Below are 20411 nucleotides of genomic sequence, written 5' to 3' on the forward strand. Positions count from 1 at the left end.
TCAACAATCACTTAATCATCACTCACCAATACCTCAAATCATCAAATCAAAGGGATTCATTAATTCAATCAATCAATCATCAAATAAGATCAGATTTGGCTGTAAGAAATTGAGAATACAACAGTTTGATTCTATACCGTGGTTTTGGTATGACTTCCCTATACATAGCAAAATGAATACTATTTATATCTGCACACTGCTGATTAATGATGCATTGCTGTTTATATGACTGTCTAATATAGCACAATGAATATTATTTCTATCTGTTCATTGCTGATTCATATTGTGCTATTGCTTATGATTCTTTAATATATAGATATATAGAATATGTGACATAATATAGGATGTTCTATATATTTTCTGTTTTTTCAACCATGGTAGGGGTAACGAGGGATTACAAGGAGGGGAATAGTGATGGGGTACTCTTCTAGGTACGCCACCTCGTGGTGGTGACCGAATGGTCCCATGAGGCCAAGGGGGTACAAAGGGTACTGCCTTTGGGCTAAGAAGGGATGGATTTCTAGGGCACCCTATTGTGAATACTCCTCATCCCTTTATCATGGTGAATTAATCCAATCATAGGAAGTGGGAAATGGATGGCACGGGTCACATGAGGCCAACATGAAATATCCCCTGTACTATAATGACTGAAAACAAGGAATATTTTCTGCCCAAACTGCGTGTTATGCTGTTCTGAGATTTGTGTGTTATCCTGACAGAGTTTTCAATTTGTAGTGAAGATCATCACACATGAATAATTCCAAAGAACCTGGAATTAATTGCCATGAAGAAGCAAGCAATATCATATGATTGGGAGCCTCCAATGAATGAATTCGACCTTCTTAGCAAAATCGCCCCTGCTGCTGCAAATGAGGTCTGCTGTATTTATGTATGACAGCTGCCCGTTCTTCAAACTTCCTCTAAAACGATCACCCTCCCTCCTTAGCGCTGTCCTTGTTGGTGAATTTTGATGCCAAATTGTAGAGATATGAACAAAATCGGATGTTGGGGCTGACTGTTATGAGTTGTCTCAGACTGATTAGACTCTAATCCTTCCTCCAATGCACTCCAAATTGTCACAAAAGAATCGCCTTTCCTCTACCAATGAAGCGCTGTCTTTATTGAAGAGATTCGATGCCAAATGAATGAGTTATGAGCAGAGTCGAAGGCAGGAGGCTGACTAGTACAATTTGGTTTCAGTCTGATATGGCCCTGATTTCCCCACGATACCCCCTCCAATTGGCTCAAAAAGTATTGCCTATCTTCTCCCAATCTATCGCTGGCCTTAGAAGGATGATTTGTTGACTTAATGAAAAGATGTGATCAAAACTGGTGGACAAGGAGAGACGAATTTGAACTTGCTTCAGACCTGGTATTTATGACAGTAGACTCACAAGCTAACTTCAAGCTATCCTTCAATAGGATCGCCTCACTCTCAAAATAGATGCACAATGGACACTAGATTTGAAAATCTGAGATAGCCATGAATACCCATCCACCATGAAAGTGCAATAACTCATTAAGCTCTATATGGAAGACTGAGTATCTTCCACTCTCAGCTGCAACCCCTCGGAAGGTCTTCCACTCCCTCAGTTATGCAATCTATGGGAGTTTTCGTTCCCAAAGACCAAAATCTGCAGACACCTCTCGGTTCTACAAGATCCAATCAAAATCATAATCCAAAATCCATGGTGCCTTGAAGCTTCATCTTGATCTCCTTTAATACCTTTTAACCCCAACATCCAGAAGCTTCTAGAAGTGACTTTATGAAATAATATTTAATTAGTCACTTTATTAAATTAATTAAATATAAAGTCATCTTTTAATTTTTAATTTATTTAATCTTTATAAATAATTAAATTAATATTATTAATTAAAATAATTAATCAAGCTATCCATGAAAAATAATATTTATTTGGACAACTTTACTAATTAAATTAATTAATCAATTCTTCTCTAGAAATGGGGACGTTACAATCCGCCCCTCCTGAAATTGCTTGTCCCCAAGCAATCAATCCCCCACCTGGATCCCATGGGTAAAATCGTGTAATGGCCCTACGATCACCACACAACTCTTGTACTAACAACTGAATCAACTCAATCGTCTCATCATGTCTCACAAGATCACGAGGAAGCAATTCAAGTGACTGACCCTTCTTGCTCCCAAACTTTGCTAAAAGTGATCCATCAAATAAATCATCCATCACATGAGGCCCTGAACTATGCATCTGAAATAAGTCATGAACATGAGGATCCAAGTTGAAGTTGTAGAAACTCCTTACTAATACACTTCTGAATTTTCTTGGATGAGACCTGTATGAAATCCGGATGCACTAGTAGGATCCCAATCATCACTGTCAAGAGAATGATCCATATCATAGAGTGGATTATCCAAGAACCACATAGCATCAATCTCAAACAATGGATTATCCACCATCTCATGCTCCTCCTACATATCTACTTGTTCTTTCTTCCCGCTCTTCGTCCCACAAAGAGAGATAGAGTGCAAGCTGCCATCCACAATTCCCCTCAATACACAATCCTTGTTATTTGATTTGAATTTCATTTCTAGCTTAGGCACATTGAGGGTAAATTCTTCTCTGTCTTGGAGCCATTTTATCCCCAAGACTACATCTACTGCTCCCATGTTGACCACATAAAAATCAGCTTGAAGCTCATAATCATTCAACAACAAAGTGAGACCACATATCCGTTTGGTGCACATGAGGGTATATCCATCTGCAACTCTAACCCGAAATCCTTTGAAATCTTGTGTCTGCAACTTGCATCGTGCCACAAATCCTTCATCGATGAAATTTGCGCGTGCTCCAGTGTCAAGCAAAGCAACACAATGCTGCCCATTAATTGAACCTTTGAATTGGAAGGTAATCTCGCCCTACTCATCAGCTAATATAGCTATAGGAGATAGATTCCCATCCGGCTCAAGGTCTATTGCAGCATTTCCTTCTTGATTGTTTCCTGAAACAACTGGCTGATCTGAATTTTCAGAATTAGAATCCTCATAATACACCCACATTGCACGATTTGCCTTGCCCTTAGGCCTCAAGGGGCAATCATGCTCTCTACTGTAAGGCTCCTTGCACCAAAAGCACAATTTTCTCCTCCTCAACTCTTCTCGTGTCTCCTCATCCACCATGGTTGCTGATTTCTTTTTCTTATCAGCAATTTTTTGTGGACTCTCATTGCTAGTAGAAGGAGTTTCTTTATGTGTACTTTTGTTTCTAAGGGCTGCGAACTCCATACTCCTTGCTTTTTTCATTGCTTCCTGTAGTGTAGGTGGGTCAAAAGATTTCAACCAGCCTTTTAGTGGCTCCACTAATCCTTCCATGAACAAGACAACCAACCTCCTTTCACTAAGGCTAGGCACTATAACTGACAATCTCTAAAAATCACCAATATATGTCTCCAAGGTACCCACCTGTTTCAGCTGTGTTAATTCTCTAAAGTACATCTCCAGATCCTTGCGATCAAATCGCTCTATCAACTTGTTCGTGAATTCTGCATAAGTGGTGATGTGTATATGACCGGGTGTGGTTAATCCATGATACCACCACTCATCAACAACACCCTCGAAATGTAAGGTGGCGAACCTGATAGCATCCTCTTTAGGCATCAATCTTAATGACAAGTAGTTATCCAACTTTTGTACCCATGCTCTCGCTGTACTTTTGTCACTTCCATTAAAGTAAGGCATGATTATCTTTCCTAGAGTATGCTGATAATTAGTCTGTGCTGGAGTGTGTTGGTAATTCCTTCCACCATTCCTTCTACTTCTCTGATTCATAAATTGATCAAAAGACCACATATCTCTCAAGTTAGGAGGTAAGGTAGTGTACTCTAGATATGCCCGCCGTGCTTCATCTGCATAAGGTACAGGGGCAGCAACCTGTGGTTGTTCTTCACGTGGAGTGAAGGTAGGAAAAGGAGGTCTAGAGGCTGATCCTCTTGTGTAGGCATCACATTGATTGATTGTCCTTTCTCTCCCTTCGACTTCATTGTGGCTGCCACCATTTTCTCCTAAATTATTTGTGTGATTTTGTTCAGGTTGCTGATTATAATGTGTTTGCTCCATTTTCCCGAGCAACCGTGACATCATGTCAATCATGGTATCGAACTTTCGTTCGATTCTTGCATCTGGCATCCTTATCATCCTCAGCTATGTTTGGAACTGCCTTGTCTTTTTCATTCTCTCTCAATGCCTTTGAAAACGTGTCAACTTCAGGTCCCTGTGGAATGTGATATTGCTGTCTTCGTTGTTCCCTGTTGTAGTACCTTATTTCTCTTTCACTCTTCAATCACAGGATGGCAGGATCTTAGCTCTGATACCACTGAAATATCCCCTGTATTGTAATGACTGAAAACAAGAAATATTTTCTGCCCAAACTGCGTGTTATGCTGTTATGAGATTTGTGTGTTATGTTGACAGAGTTTTCAATTTGCAGTGAAGATCATCACACATGAAAATCTTATGAATAATCAACTTCTAAAAGACTCTCCTTGACCAATAGTTAACTAGAGATGCAACTATCTATTGATGATATATATGAGTCAAGGTCCAAAAATCATAACTAACAACAAACTTACACTATGACAAACAATTGTCATACACGCTCAGATAACCATGAATGTAATCAAAAATCCTTTCTTCTTTATTTCATTTGACTATCAAATAGGACATTACATTGGTAGCAATAAGGTCAATACACGGACTGCTATCAAGAACCACCTTTCAGACTTTCTGAAGACAATGACTGCAACTAACCTATACATTTAGTCTGAAATTACAATGAAATAATAATGCCAAAGAACCTGGAATTAATTGCCATGAAGAAGCAAGCAATATCATATGATTGGGAGCCTCCAATGAATGAATTGGACCTCCTTAGCAAAATCGCCCCTGCTGCTGCAAATGAGGTCTGCTGTAGTTATGTATGACAGCTGCCAGTCCTTCAAACTTCCTCCAAAATGATTACCCTTCCTCCTTAAGTGCAGTGCTGTCCTTGTTGGTGAATTTTGATGCCAAATTGTAGAGATATGAACAAAATCGGATGTTGGGGCTGAGTGTTATGAATTGTCTCAGACTGATTAGGCTCTAATCCTTCCTCCAATGCACTCCAAATTGTCACAAAAGAATCGCCTTTCCTCTACCAATGAAGCGCTGTCTTTATTGAAGAGATTCGATGCCAAATTAATGAGTTATGAGCAGAATCGAAGGTAGGAGGCTGACTGGTACAATTTGGTTTCAGTTTGATATGGCCCTGATTTCCCCACGATACCCCCTCCAATTGGCTCAAAAAGTATCGCCTATCTTCTCCTAATCTATCGTTGGCCTTAGAAGGATGATTTGTTGACTTAATGAAAAGATATGATCAAAATTCATGGACAAAGAGAGAGGAATTCGAACTTGCTTCAGACTTGGCATTTATGACAGTAGACTCACAAGCTAACTTCAAGATATCCTTCAATAGGATCACCTCACTCCTCTCAAAATAGATGCACAATGGACACTAGATCTGAAAATCTGAGATAGCCATGAATACCCATGCACCATGAAAGTGCAATAACTCATTAAGCTCTATATGAAAGATTGAGTATCTTCCACTCTCAGCTGCAACCCCTCAAAAGGTCTTCCACTCCCTCAGTAATGCAATCTACGGGAGTTTTCATTCCCAAAGACCAAAATCTGTAGACACCTCTCGGTTCTACAAGATCCAATCAAAATTATAATCCAAAATCCATGCTGCCTTGAAGCTTCATCTTGATCTCCTTTATACCTTTTAACCCCAACATCCAAAAGCTTCTAGAAGTGACTTTATGAAATAATATTTAATTAGTCACTTTATTAAATTAATTAAATATAAAGTTATCTTTTAATTTTTAATTTATTTGATAGCTTTATAAATAATTAAATTAATATTATTAATTAAGCTATCCATGAAAAATAATATTTATTTGGACAACTTAACTAATTAAATTAATTAATCAATTCTTTTCCAAAAATGGGGACATTACACAACAGGGATGGTATGTTCGCTCTTGGGCCTTGGGTAGAGGATCTCGAAGGCACCTTATCGAGTCACCTTATCCTAGCTTCCTTATGGTTGAATTTCCCCAATAAATTAGAGATATCTTATGATTAAGTTTATGTTCCTAACCCTCGTAAGAAAGTTTCTTGGAATTGTGATTTTAGGGAAAAAACTTGGGCATCTACAAAAAGGGACATTACATGGAGGTATGCCATTTTATGATAAGATCTTTATTTGCCAAGCTAAGTATGTGCAAGATATATTGTAGAAGTTTAATATGCTAGATTGTAAAGGAGTTGATGCACCAATTGCACTTGAAGAGAAATTGATGAAAGAAGTGTTGGGCATTGCTGCTGCTAGGATATGTTGTTGCCATTGATGTCAACATATTCCTGTGATTTATTGCTTTGGTGATTGCAGATTGGTTTATTGGGATCATGATTTGGTATATGGAGTATTTCTAGTATCATTATATCTTTGTGTATTGGTTTTGGTGATCCGGAAAGCTTAATTGATCATATCATATGATCCGGTTTGCATTTTGTTTTTTTGATTAAAGCTTTGCAGAGTTCAGTATTTCCTCCGGTATATTCTGGTTTGATCAGATCTTAAGCTGAGTTTTTGGGATATTGTTTGGGATGGTCTTGTGTATCTTCTTTTCAGATGGTTTGTGATTTGGTGCTCTGCAAGTTATCTTTTTTCGTGACAGTTGTTGCTGTTTGAGTGTTCTTGAGGTTTAGATGTTGATCGATGAAGATTTGATAAGTGGTGTTGGTGCAGCTGTTGCTGATGATTCTAACGTGTTTGCTGGTGTTTTCTAATTGTGTCCTATTTGTTTTGATGATCCGTATTGATCATTGTGTGAGTTTTTGGTGATTTTGCTAAATCGGTGATGTTCTTCGTGTTATGCGGTATTCTTGGTGATGTAGCGTGTTGCGGTGGATCTTGGCGTGATTTTCGGTGGTGTTACGTGTTTGAGCATTTGAATTAGGTCCATGTTATATCATGTATATCATTATATTGGTCCGGTGGTCGATATTTGTATCATGTGATGTAATTTTGTAATTGTGAGTTGAGGGTTTAGCCGACCTTGTTGTTAAGGTTGATGAATTGTATAAATAGGTGGTATAGTCATGCAATTTGGGTATTGAGGTTGTGTCTGCATTATTAGAGAGTGATGTATGTGCGAACAAGGGATTCATCTTTCGGTGTGGTGTATTGAACAAAGATTGGTGTTGCAGAGAAGACAAATGTGCTTAACCGGAACTGTCATCAGGCCTTTGTAGATGCTATTATTGCATTTCATTCCTTTCGGATTGTAGTCTGTATCTTGTTGTAAGTCAGTGAGACTTCCTTGAGGGTTGTAGCCTTCCGGGTTATTTTATCTTGAGCTGTGAGCCCTAGGCAGTGTGCCTGAATGCTGGTGCATTCCCCGTTGTAATATTTTCACATACTGCTGCAGAGTATCATCTTATTGTGGGTAGGTTTCCACCGTGGTTTTTCCCTTGACCGGGTTTTCCATGTCAAAATCTTGGTGTTGTGTGTTGTGCTATCAATTTGCTTATCTTTGTTGTTGCAGCTTATCAGATCTGTATGTGTGGTTAAGCTTGTAGATCCGGTGAAAACTGATTCACCCTCCCTCTCAGTTTTCCTTCATTGTTGTTGCCAACTAGATAGATTTGGATGAAAGGAAGTATAGAAGTATTGTTGGATGTTTAATGTAGTTGATGTTAGTGTAAATAGAGTCATTATGCACATGGTTAACTAATCATCTTTCTAGGATCGACCTATTCACACCTAGCTTACATTTACTTAGGTTTTTTCACGCTTTTGTGTCACATCATGTGGTTGAGACATGTGTCCTCACTTTGTGAGACACCTAGTGCATTCATGTTTGACACTTGCTCACACACTTGTCAAGTGAGCTCACGAGTGTTACACTTTTGGAGGGTGGGTTAGAGTTTCACTCTTACCTTCTCACCTCCTCATTGTATGCAAGATTGATAATTGTACATTTTACACTCTTCATATTACATGATTGATAGCCTATTGTGTTTATCATTTTACTAGTGGAAGTTAGTTTTCATGCTTTCAGATTCTCGGCTTACTCCAATAGTTGATAGCTACAAGGCAATATTTTTTTTTCGCAATATTATTGATTTCAAGATATATGAGTGAACATATAGAAATACATTTACATGCAATAAAAAGAACAATAAGGTACGTGAAAGGTGTATACGGTGAAAAGCGATGATAAACTATTGTAAAAGCATAAGGATCTAACCACAAACAATCTAGGTCCTATAATGAAACATTCACCAATACCAATAGAGATACCTAAGATCATGCAAATTAACAAAATAAAGCAATATTACCATTCACATGACAAGTAGGGTTTCAATCTCCAGTGTCTCTTATCTCTATTGATCTTGTTTGATATATTTTCTCTCAGATTTTATGTGTGCATAAGAGCTCAACAAAGAACGGAAATGTGGTTGATAGCTTGATCACAAGAAGGCTTGATTGCATAAGAGATTAGACACATTGATTAGCTAGTTGGATTGATTAGACGCATTGATTAGGGTTTAAAAGGAAGAGGGCATCCTCTTATATAGATAACACTCTAAGAAATTGAGGGATAAGATTAAGAGGTGTAAAGATAAATGGTCAGCTAGGATTAAAGGGTAGGTAGAATAATTAATTAAATGATAAAGGGGGTAGGTAAGAGAAGAATTAAGAGATGAATGACATGTGTCATGGGTAGAAAAGACTAATGAATTAATTAATTAAATAAATATTTATTTAATTAATAGAGGAAATGGGATCAATTAAATAAATAAAATATTTATTTAATTTAGGAAAAGAACAATTTAAATAAATAAAAATATTTATTTAAATGAGGAAAGGCTTAGAAGAGGAATAATGAATTAATCAAATAAATAAAAATTTATTTAATTAATAGAAGACTTAGGATAAAATAATTAAATAAATAAATTAGACAGGACAATTTTAGGTGTCTACAAAAGGAATATGAAATCCATTATTATTCAGTTTAAGATTCAAATTCTGTTTGATTATTTAGGTTTGTATTGGGTAGGATCATTAGATGATTGAAAGAGCACGTCAAGATATTGTTTAACATTAGGAAGTGGATTGTTTCCATGTAGTTCAAAGAAGCAGAATGCATCTACTATATTGGAAAAGCTGCAAGAATAGACTTGATTAACTTAATTCTTGTAGAAAAAGAGAGCCATTTGCTTTTCTAAAATGATAGTTTGGTTTGATAGTAACCAATCAAGCTCTTCCAAAGAGAGTTTCTTCCCGTACCAAAAAATAATGGAATTCCCAAATATCTACTTGGCAATTTGCGAATCTTGAAGCTGAGACCATTCAGAATCCTCCCCTGCAAAACTGGAGAAGAGTAAATTTTTTTTCAGATTTATTCTCAGTTTTTAATCGATTTGAAGCCCTCTTCCAAACTTACATTCTCAAAGAGGATGTTGCATCTGCAAGTTGAAGGTGAGTGAAAGGGTTCGTTCCTTCCATGGCTACAATTCCTTTTCAATTCCTCCTTAGATTAGCCTCACTGATGGATCTTCCAAGAGCCTTTGCAACCCACTAGGTCTTTGTTGATTATGATGAAAGGAATGGGTTTGATGTGCAGTGAAAGATCTATAATCTTCTCTCAAGGCAAAAACCAAAGCATTCTATAATTTTCATTAAGAACCACCTGTTGACAATTAACCTAATTATATGCTTTGTGGATATCCAGTTTAATCACCATGCATGTCATTTTTGCTGTTACAATGGAATGCACAACATCATGTGTGATACAATACCTTCCATCATCTGTCTATCTGAAACAAACTCATCATTGCTTTGTAGAAATCTGTGGGAAGAGGAGGCCTGTCAACCTATTTGCCATTGCTTTTGAGATAATCTTGTAAATCATATTTCAAAAGGGAGATTGGATGGTGTAGACACCCAAAATTGTCATGTTTAATTAAATAAATATTTTATTTATTTAATTATCTAAGCCTAATTCTTCTATTAATTAAATAAATTTTTATTTATTTAATTAATTCATTTATCCTCTTCTAGCCTTATTTCTCATTTAAATAAATACATTTATTTATTTAAATTATCCCTTTCCTAAATTAAATAAATACTTTTATTTATTTAATTGTCCTACTTCTTCTATTAATTAAATAAATCTTTATTTATTTAATTAATTCATTATCTTTTTCTACACATGACACATCTCATTCATCTCTTAATTCCTACACTACCTACCTCTTTCATTATTTTACTATTTCTTTTACCTACCCTCTAATCCTAGCCGACCTCTCTTTTTACACCTCTCAATCTTAACCCTACATTTCTTATTGTGTCTTCTATTTAAGGAGATGCTTTCTTCATTGTCAAACCCTAACTACTTGATCAATTGACTACACTACAATTCCACTTGCAACCACATTCCGTTCTTTGTTGAGCTCTTGTGCATATAAAAATCTGAGAGCAAATATATCAAGCAAGATCAATGGAGATAGGAAGAATGGAGATCAAAACCCTATTGGACATGTGATGGTATAATCTTTATGATTTTGAGTTATTTTGCATTGTCTTAGGTTATCTTCATATGTTATGGTGGATCTTTGTTCATTGTTAGGCTAGGGTTTAGTGGTTGAATTCATTTAGCCTTTCAATATAGTTATTATTGTTATCCATTTTCACCATATACAGATGGAACTCTGAAGAAAAAGAAAGAGTCTTAGGAACCAAACGTACAAATGTGCAATTGAGATCTATCAACACTTTCCTCAATTGTCTAGCAGCTAGCTTCATTTGCAGCTTGCCGCACATCTATGCAAGCAATATTCCAACACTTTTGAAAGAAAGCTGCAAGAAAACCATTCAGACCAAGAGCTTTGTCAGGTTGCATTGGGGACCCTGAGATCTTTGTTTTGAGCATTGGTGATTATGGGCGGTAAAGATTTGAGCAAACTATTTTAGGCTGAAACTTTTAGCTGAGTTTCTTCCCCAAGTTATGTATTTCCTAGATTGATTTTCAATTTTGCATCCTCTTTTGTCATCCAATCCATAGGCTGCACCGAGGTTGATTCCCTGCCTGTTCGCAGTGGATCAGCATTACCCCTGTTGCCAGTTTTTCACCATTGTACTCCCTGAAATGGTAAAAATTGCTTGGTTTGCCTGCTAGTGTTGGCTTATGTGTTGTCTTTTGTGACTCTTTATTGCAATTTTTTTAATTTACATTGCTAATCATTTACAAATATTCTGCTCAAATGATCATCAAAATGAAACCAATACAAGCTTTTGTGGGCACGACCATGAGAATACAAGCTCCTTTCGAGCTAGTACCACACTAGTAACCACCTATGGAACACCAAGAATCAAACTTAGAAATCCACTTATTTAGAAACCACCTCCACAGTAGAAGCCAACTATGGAAGACCAAGAGTCCCAACTTAGAATTCCATACTAGATGTGTTGGTAGTTTTGCCATTGATGTCATCCTCACGTTCTGCTTTGTATGGTAGCATCTATTCTGACAACAGGCTCAGATTTACAGTTAGATCATTTGCATTTAACTATAGCGACTAATACAGATTTGTATAACCTTGATACACTGTTGTAAAGATTTGTATCGGGTAGTTGTTTCAGAATATCCGTGGTTTTCAGATCGAATTGCCTTGTTTCATCCGTGTTAGTCCTTTGTTCTAAGCACATACTTTTGGAAAGTCCACTTTTGGTTAGACATTCATTTTTAAAATATACAAGTCAGTTATTTGTTGATTTGGTTGAAGTCGGTTGAATACAGGTTTCGTATTTTAATAAAAAAGAAGGAACTGCTCTTTGTCGAACTACCTTTTCTAATTAGACTTTAACTAATGGTAGTTGCAATCGGTTGGTAACCGATTTGGGTCCAAGTGTTTAAACATCTCTATTTATTCAAAGTATGTGTGCTTTTTGAAAATGTGTTGTGTAAAAATTGGAGAATCTCTGTGAGAATTGAAAGTATTTATAAGTGGTGATGATAAAGTCATGAGTGTTGGAAAATATTTCAATCACAAGACTTTATGCTTTGTTTTGGAACTGAGAATCTCTTCTAACGTCTGAGAGAAATACATTTGATGAAGGATATAGTGTGAATCGTGAAAGATGAAGATTATAGTGTGAATCAACGCTCTTTGAGTCACATGAAATACATCCAAAACTTGGTGATAAATGAAGTGTAACGCTAGTATCTTCAGAACATAAGTGCTGCAAATTGCATCCAAAGTGCTGGCAGATTGAGAAAGACTTTGACAGTGAATGGTATACGTTTCAATCCATAGCATCTGAAATTAATGATTCATTTTGATATTAATTGATTTCAGTTTAATATGATTATTTGATTGGGAAAGAGTATTGGTGGGTTTTCAGACTTTTAACAGTTCGAACTGGTTGTGTTCAGAATATCACTCAGTACAGATTGTATTCAGATTCAGTACATTCTTTCGTGCAGATTTATTTCTAATACATAGAGACATCTTGATTATGTAATCAGAATCAACATACCTTCAAATTAAATTGTGTGTTTTCTGTGTAATGTAAAGCTGAGGGATTACGATGTTTGATATTCAGATAGAAGCAACAATATTTACGATGTTTGATATTCAGATAGAAGCAACAATATTTAGAATGTTTTGAACTCAGAATAAGAACATTGATTATTGTTTCTATTAGAATATTTAATTATATTTTAGTCACCTATATTTAGTTCCTTGTTTAATGGTCATTTAGCTTTTTAGTTAATTAGCTTTTAAGCTTTATTTAGCATTTAGCTTTTAAGCTTTATTTAGCATTTAGCTTTTTCTTTTTAATTAATTTTGCTTTTAAGTTTTATTTAGCATTTAGCTTTTTCTTTTTAGTTAATTAGCTTTTAAGCTTAATTTGGCTTTTAGCTCTTTAATCTTTTACTTTAACGTTATGTTCTAATTATAGAACATCGTCTTGTAATCTCTATATATACGTGTGTATATCGTTCAATGTAATCATCCGATTATTGAATCATTCATTCAATTTATTTTTCATGGTATCAGGGCATGGAAATTATAAATTTCAAAAATTTTTATTATTAAAATTTTTCTAAGTTTTTTTTTGAAGAGATTTTTAAAAAAAAAAAAAGATTTTTTTCTCTTCCTGAGCAGTTTTTTTTTTTTTGCAGGTTGACAATTTTCTTAGGGTTTCTGCAATTTTCGACTAGGGTTTTGACCCTTCTGTTCAAGTCAAAATTTTATTTTAGTTGCAGATTCTTGGTGGGTTTTTTGAGAGCTCAACTGGGTCGTCGCCATATTTTTCTGGGTGCATCGTTTTCCGTGCCTCAATTTTTGAGCCTTCGGATCTGCATTCTGTTTTCAGATTCTTGGTGGGTTTTTCGAGAGCTTTTCTAGATTGGTCTCAGATTTTTCTGGGTGCTTTGTTTTCCATGCCTCGATTTTTGTGCCAGCAAAAATGCCTTGGAATTTAAAAACAGTTCACAATTTTTGCTGGATGTTGGGATTTTTGCTAGTTTAAGTGTGCAGAAAATTTTAATTTTTGGGTTTCTTCCAAACCTCGAAATTCGTGCCAGAGTTCTCCTATAGGGTTTCAGTTTTTTCAGCAGCTGTTTCTATTGTGATTTTTTTTAAAAATCAGATTCTTCTGTCTCTTGCTTTCACTTTGTTGACCTCGATCAACCTCGATTTCCGTGATGGCATCATTAACCAACATCATGTTGGAACACAGTCAGAAGTTCAACGGCCGCAACTACAACACCTGGAAACAGCGTATGCTTATCATCTTTGAGTATCGTTGCCTTGATCAGCTTGTTTTGGGCAAGGAATCTCGTCCTACAACAGCCGATGATGATCAAGACAAACATGATGTGAAGAATCGAGAGGCTGCCATGCTTATCAAACTCTCCGTCACAGATGATCAACTCCCTCAGGTGCCTTCAGGTAAAACAACAAAAGAGATCTAGGATCTTTTGAAGGATCTTCATGAAATGTCCGACAGAGCCGAGCTTTCTTTTTGAAGAATATGTTGTTTTCTATCATGATGGATGAGAAGTCATCTATCCAGGCACATCTTACGAAGATCAAGGACATCCGTGATCAGTTAGAAGCTATAGGCCGAACCATGGTGGAAGAGCATATGGTAGTGATCATGCTGAAAAGCCTTCCCAGATCCTACGAGCATTTCATTGATACGCTCAATATCTCCTCTACTAGTGTTGATTTGAAGTTTCTTGATCTTTGCAACAAGCTGCTCCAACAGGATCGATGGAAGCAGCAGTTTGGAAGCAGCGCTAGTTCATCCACTGAACAGGCTTTCACAGCCTCAGCTTCGCATAAGTACAAGGATAAAGCTTCGTCCTTCCAGCAGAAAGGACAAGGTCAAGGTCAACCTCAACAGTCTTCCAAAAAGAAGAACTTAAAGTGTTCCTACTGTCATATATATGGCCATTTGGTGAAAGATTGCCGGAAATTGATAGCATCCCAGCAATCCAAACAGGGAGGGTCCAAGCAGAAAGCCAATTCTGCCACGCATCCTGATCAGAAAGAATCTGCCTTCTATGCATTCATGGCCCAAACCTCCTCTGATGATGTTCAATCATCAGCTTGGTACATTGACTCTGGAGCCTCTCGACATTTCACACATCGTCGGGATTGGTTTACAGAGTACATGCCTTTCACTGATTCAGTGATCTTTGGTGGAGGTGAAGAGTATATTGTTGTCAGCAAGGGCAACGTTTAGATTTCATCTGATGGGAGGGATTTAATATTCCTCAATGTATACTTTGTACCTAGTATGAAGCTCAATCTACTGTTAGTCAGTAAGATTATGCAGCATTCACCACAGCTGGATGTCGTCTTCGAGTTGCACAAGTGCAGCATTGTTGACAGGGAGACTCGCACTACAGTTGCAGTTGGTATTGAGGATCATGGTCTTTATAGACTTGTTGATTCTACTGGTTCTCAGGAGCTCGCCATGGCAGTTAGGAGTACTTCCATCAGCACTCTTTGGCATCAGCGATATGGGCATCTCAATGTCCACTATCTCTCTCAGTTGGTTCGAGAGGATCTAGTCGTAGGATTACTTGAGATTCAAACTTAGAATCATGGAGTTTGTGGAGCGTGTCAAGCTGGAAAGCAACATAGGACTCCGTTTTCAGATGGAGACGCTTGGAGAGCATCCAAGGTCTTGCAACTCATTCATGCAGACATCTGTGGTCCCATGAACACTCGATCAGTCATTGGATGCAGGTATTTTCTATTATTTGTTGATGATTTCAGCAGACGCATGTGGGTTTATTTTCTGAAGCAGAAATCAGAGGTGTTCACCATGTTTCAAACGTTTAAGGCCTTAGTGGAAAAAGAGTTTAGCTATCAGATAGTCACTCTTTGGTCCAACAATAGAGGGGAATTTTGTTCTACAGAGTTCACCAACTTTTGTGCATCACATGGTATTAAGCATCAACTTACCACACCTTACAACCCACAACAGAACGATGTTGTTGAGTGCAGGAACCGTACAGTCACTGAGATTGCCCGGTCTATGTTGGAGCATATAAATATTCCAAAACACTTTTGGGCGGAAGTGGTCTTCACTACAGTCTACCTTCTAAACCGGTCTCCCACAAAGGCCGTTAAGAAGATGACTCCGGAGGAAGCTTGGTCTGGCAGGAAGCCCAAAATCAGTCCTTTGAAAGTTTTTGGCTCTACAACTTATGTTTGGATTCCAGATGCTACGCGCACCAAACTGGATCCAAAGAGTTAGAAATTGATGTTCATCGGCTACAGTGACAACCACAAGGCATATCGGCTGGTTGATATAGACACTAATCACCTCATATTCAGTCGAGATGTAGTATTTGATGAAGAAAGAGGGCCTTTTCAGCCTTCCTCTCCTGATTTGAGCACTGAGGATCACCCTCCAAAGGCTGTAAGTATGGGTTTTCGTCTTCCCTTAGCTCCACTTGATTGGAGGGATTTAGTTGACTCTGAAGTTGTGGGGTCTCCCAGGCATGACATTGCACCCCCTGACTTTCCTCAAGATCTTCTCAATCCACATTCAGAGGAGCTTGCTCCAGATATTCCAGGCACTCTTCATCCTGCAGCAGATGTTGGTACTTCTACTCTCCGGCCTAAGTGGTGGGCCAAGACCATTGGTGATCTTCATGATGATGAACTAATTGAGGGTAGATCCGTTAGAGGTAAGAACCAACAACACACAGTTAATTTTGCTCTTATGGCTAACATTCATAGTATTTATGAGCCTCAAACATATACAGAGGCTAAAGGTGTACTTGAATGGGAAAAGGCTATGGCAGCGGAGCAACATAGTCTTCTGAAAAACAACACTTGGGTATTGTCTGATCTTCCTCCAGGAAAGAAGCCCATTGGCTGCAAATGGGTGTTTAAAGTCAAGTATAAAGCTGATGGAAGTCTTGATAAGTACAAGGCTCAGTTGGTGGCAAAAGGGTTTTCACAGAAGGAGGGCATCGACTATGAAGAGACATTTGCTCCCACAGCCAAAATGAGTACCATTAGGCTTGTCCTCACTCTCTCAGCTCAATTTGGATGGAAAGTCCATTAAATGGACGTCAAGAGTGCCTTTCTCCATGGTGATTTGTAGGAAGAAGTCTACATGACGCAGCCTCCAGGTTTCAAGGTTGCCGGTAAGGAACACCAGGTATGTAGACTAGTCAAAGCACTCTATGGCCTCAAATAGGTTCCTCGTGCATGGTACATCAAAATTGATAAATACTTGATTGATCAAGGCTTTCAGAGGAGTCCTTTAGATCCCAATTTGTATGTCAAACATACTAGTGATGATATTCTATTTCTAGTTGTCTATGTTGATGATCTCATCATTACTGGCAGTGCAGCACATCTGATCATGCAGGTCAAACAGAATTTGTGTCAGCATTTTGATATGACAGATTTGGGACTTCTCCATTATTGTCTCGGTGTAGAGGTTTGGTAGACTGATAACCACATATTCATTTCTCAGTCAAAGTATGCCAAGAGCCTACTAGATAAGTTTCGAATACAAGATTGTAAACTTGCATCTACACCTATGGAGATAGGGCTCAAATTATCAGCCAAATCAGATTCACCCGTAGTGGATGAGTCTTCATTCAGGCAACTAGTGGGCAGCCTCATCTATCTCACCGCCACTAGACCTGACATCAGTTATGCTGTGAGCTATATTTCTCGCTTCATGTCAGCCCCAAAAGTTGAACATTGGGTTGCAGCGAAGCGTGTGCTTAGATATGTGAAGGGCACTCTTGATTTTGGCATTCTGTATAGCAGAAGCAAAGATCCTAGGCTGGTTGGTTTTACAGACTCAGATTGGGCAGGTTGTGTTGATGACAGAAAGTCAACTTCTGATTACGTTTTTAGCTTGGGTACAGGTGCAGTCACATGGACCAGCAAGAAGCAACAGGCAATAGCTCTTTCCTCGACCAAAGCAGAGTATTGGGGAACTGTCAAGGCAGCATGTGAGGCAATTTGGCTACGTAGGATGCTTGTAGACATGCAAATGTCTCAATTAGGACCTACTCCCTTGTTTTGTGATAATCAAGGGGTTCTAAAATTAGCTAAAAATCTAGTCTTCCATGAGCGGACAAAGCATGTGGAGCTTCATTGTCATTTCATCTGCCAGCATGTTGAAGATGGATCAGTGATACTGCAGTACATTCCTACAGAAGATCAGACTAGAGATATCCTCACCAAGTCCTTGAGCCCGGCAAAGTTTCTCAAATTTAGAGGGCAGCTTGGTGTGATAGATAGCATGACCATTAAGGGAGGGTATTAGAATATTTAATTATATTATAGTCACCTATATTTAGTTCCTTGTTTAATGGTCATTTAACTTTTTAGTTAATTAGCTTTTAAGCTTTATTTAGCATTTAGCTTTTTCTTTTTAATTAATTAGCTTTTAAGCTTTATTTAGCATTTAGCTTTTTCTTTTTAGTTAATTAGCTTTTAAGCTTAATTTAGCTTTTAGCTCTTTAATCTTTTACTTTAACGTTATGTTCTAATTATAGAACATCGTCTTGTAACCTCTATATATACGTGTGTATATCGTTCAATTTAATCATCCGATTATTGAATCATTCATTCAATTTATTTTTCAGTTTCAAGTTGTAATTGATTGAAGTTTCATTTGTATATCCTTTTGGTTGGTGCCATAAGGATTCTGAGTTGGTGCTTAGATTGTGGAGTTAGGGTGTTGTAACAGTTGGTGCTCTTAAGATAGGGGTGTGGTGACTCCTTAGGGTTGGTGCCCTTAAAGATTGTAATTGTTTTGTCTGTGAGGCTGGATTAGGACAGTAGATCCTAGCAGCGTTACTCACCGTGGTTTTTCCCATCTTGGGTTTCCACGTCAAATCTTTTTCAAGTGTTCAATGTGTGATTGCTTTGCATTATATTTTTAGTTTCAGTTTAAAAGCAATTTTACAAAAGGATTTAATTGGACCCCACGACCCCCCCGCACCCCCCTCTCAGTAGTAAACCTGTGTTCTACAAGATGTCCCTTGGGATTTGAACTTCCATTCCAATGAGAACTCAATGCTTTAACCAATTAGGTTTAGCCCCTTGGATTTCCTTGCAAAGTTTTGCACATGTATGTAGTAGCTTTAATAACCACAATGAAAAAAAAAGTTAACTGTAATAAAGATCTCACTGTATCCTCCAATTCTGAACCAAGAAAATAAAAAACTACTGGTTTCCAAAGGTCACAATTATATTTGGCAGGCTAGGAATTTTATTTGCCTGTTTTGATTTTCAAATTGTGAAACTTTGGTATAAAAAAAAAAACAAAAGTTAGAAGGTTAAAGTTTAGGTTGTTCTCTCCCATGTCTTTGTTTTTTGGCTCTTGGTAGATTATTGAATTCTCAAATTTCCAGTTCTTATCCTAAACATGATTGAATTCTTTATTGTTGTTATTGAGCGAGTCTTTGTCAATGCTTCAAGCTGTGATATATAGTGACAAACTGCAGCTATTGTTTTCAGTGGAATCATTTTGCTCTTAACATTATATAGAATAATTTGACAATGCTCCAGACTTACTACATGCTAATTGTTGATGTTATAATCATCTATGTTACCGATCCAAAGTAATTGATTGCAATTTTGTATATTTGAAAAGCTCAGATACTATCAAGCCTTCTGATGTTGGACTAGAAGAGGCGGCACTTGTAGCACATCGATGGAGTGGTTCTTCACATGGAGTTAATGGAAGGAGGGGGCGCAATGGAAGCCCCAGATATTTCTCTCCAATTACTTACCTTCATATACATGAGTGTGAAAATTTTTCAGTAAGTTGTTTATCCCTACAGTAAGTTAATATTATCTTTTAATATTACTTTCACAACTTTGAATTTTTCTTTTTTTATTGTGAAATGATGAATTGGAAATCTGTGAATACACTCTTAATGTTGATATTAGTATTTATTATTTAATTAGGCCTACACTACTGGCACTGCCCCTCTATCCCTTCTTCTCCTGCCATTTATGTGTATTTTACAAAAATGTTTATATACACAGGCACTCACTAGGTGTTTCCTGGATGTATCCAGAACCCAAAGTGCCTTGTGCTGGTAGAATGATTTTTGTTTGTTTATTTTTGTTTCTGAACTGGGCCCCACTATGCCTCTCCAAAATAAAAAAATAGAGTGATTTTTAGAAAAGGGAAGAAAACCAAAACGATAAAGAAGCAGGTGTCTGTGCACAACATAACATAGATGTAGATTAAAAATGTTTGTTGTGACTTGTCACTTGTTTCTGACCTAGATGCTGAGAAAGTAAAATGTAAGGCCAATTTTTTGTGGCCATAGCTTTCCTATTCCTACTGTATTAGTTTGCAAAAATGTAATATTTGATTTGTCCTCTATAAAAACAGGAGTTATTCAATATAAAAATAAGATTTTACCTTTTTATCTTATAGAGTATTCAATATATGAGAAAAATATATTAATGAATGTGATAATTGTCTTCTAATTGTTATCATGGTGCTAGTCTGGTCGGAGTGCTTACACATTTGATTGTATAATGTGCAGATTGGTATTTTTTGTATGCCTGTTTCATCTGTCATACCCCTCCACAATCACCCTGGCATGACCGTGTTGAGCAAACTTCTTTATGGTTCAGTGCACGCCAAGGCTTATGATTGGATTGATCCATCTGAGGTTTCAGATTCATCAAAAGGTGATCCTTATGTTATCTCCAAACAGATTTACTGTGTCAGTTTTTTTTTTTTCGTCTGGGTGCTTTTTCATTCTGTTTCATGCTTTTCTCTAATTTAAAAATCCTA

General features: G+C 37.2%; 1 protein-coding gene across 5 annotated transcripts in view; it reads left to right on the forward strand.

Moving 5' to 3' along the window:
* Nucleotides 1–20411, forward strand: part of LOC131029661 (plant cysteine oxidase 4) — a 125167-nt gene that overhangs the window by 60038 nt on the left and 44718 nt on the right. For all 5 annotated transcript variants that reach the window (XM_057960247.2, XM_057960248.2, XM_059209471.1 and 2 more), the window contains 2 exons: nucleotides 19253–19416; nucleotides 20158–20305. In XM_057960247.2, coding sequence (XP_057816230.1) covers nucleotides 19253–19416; nucleotides 20158–20305 — 312 coding nt within the window. The remainder of the gene's footprint in view (nucleotides 1–19252; nucleotides 19417–20157; nucleotides 20306–20411) is intronic.

This window comes from Cryptomeria japonica, chromosome 7 (genome assembly GCF_030272615.1).
Source record: "Cryptomeria japonica chromosome 7, Sugi_1.0, whole genome shotgun sequence".
NCBI classification, from domain to species: domain Eukaryota; kingdom Viridiplantae; phylum Streptophyta; class Pinopsida; order Cupressales; family Cupressaceae; genus Cryptomeria; species Cryptomeria japonica.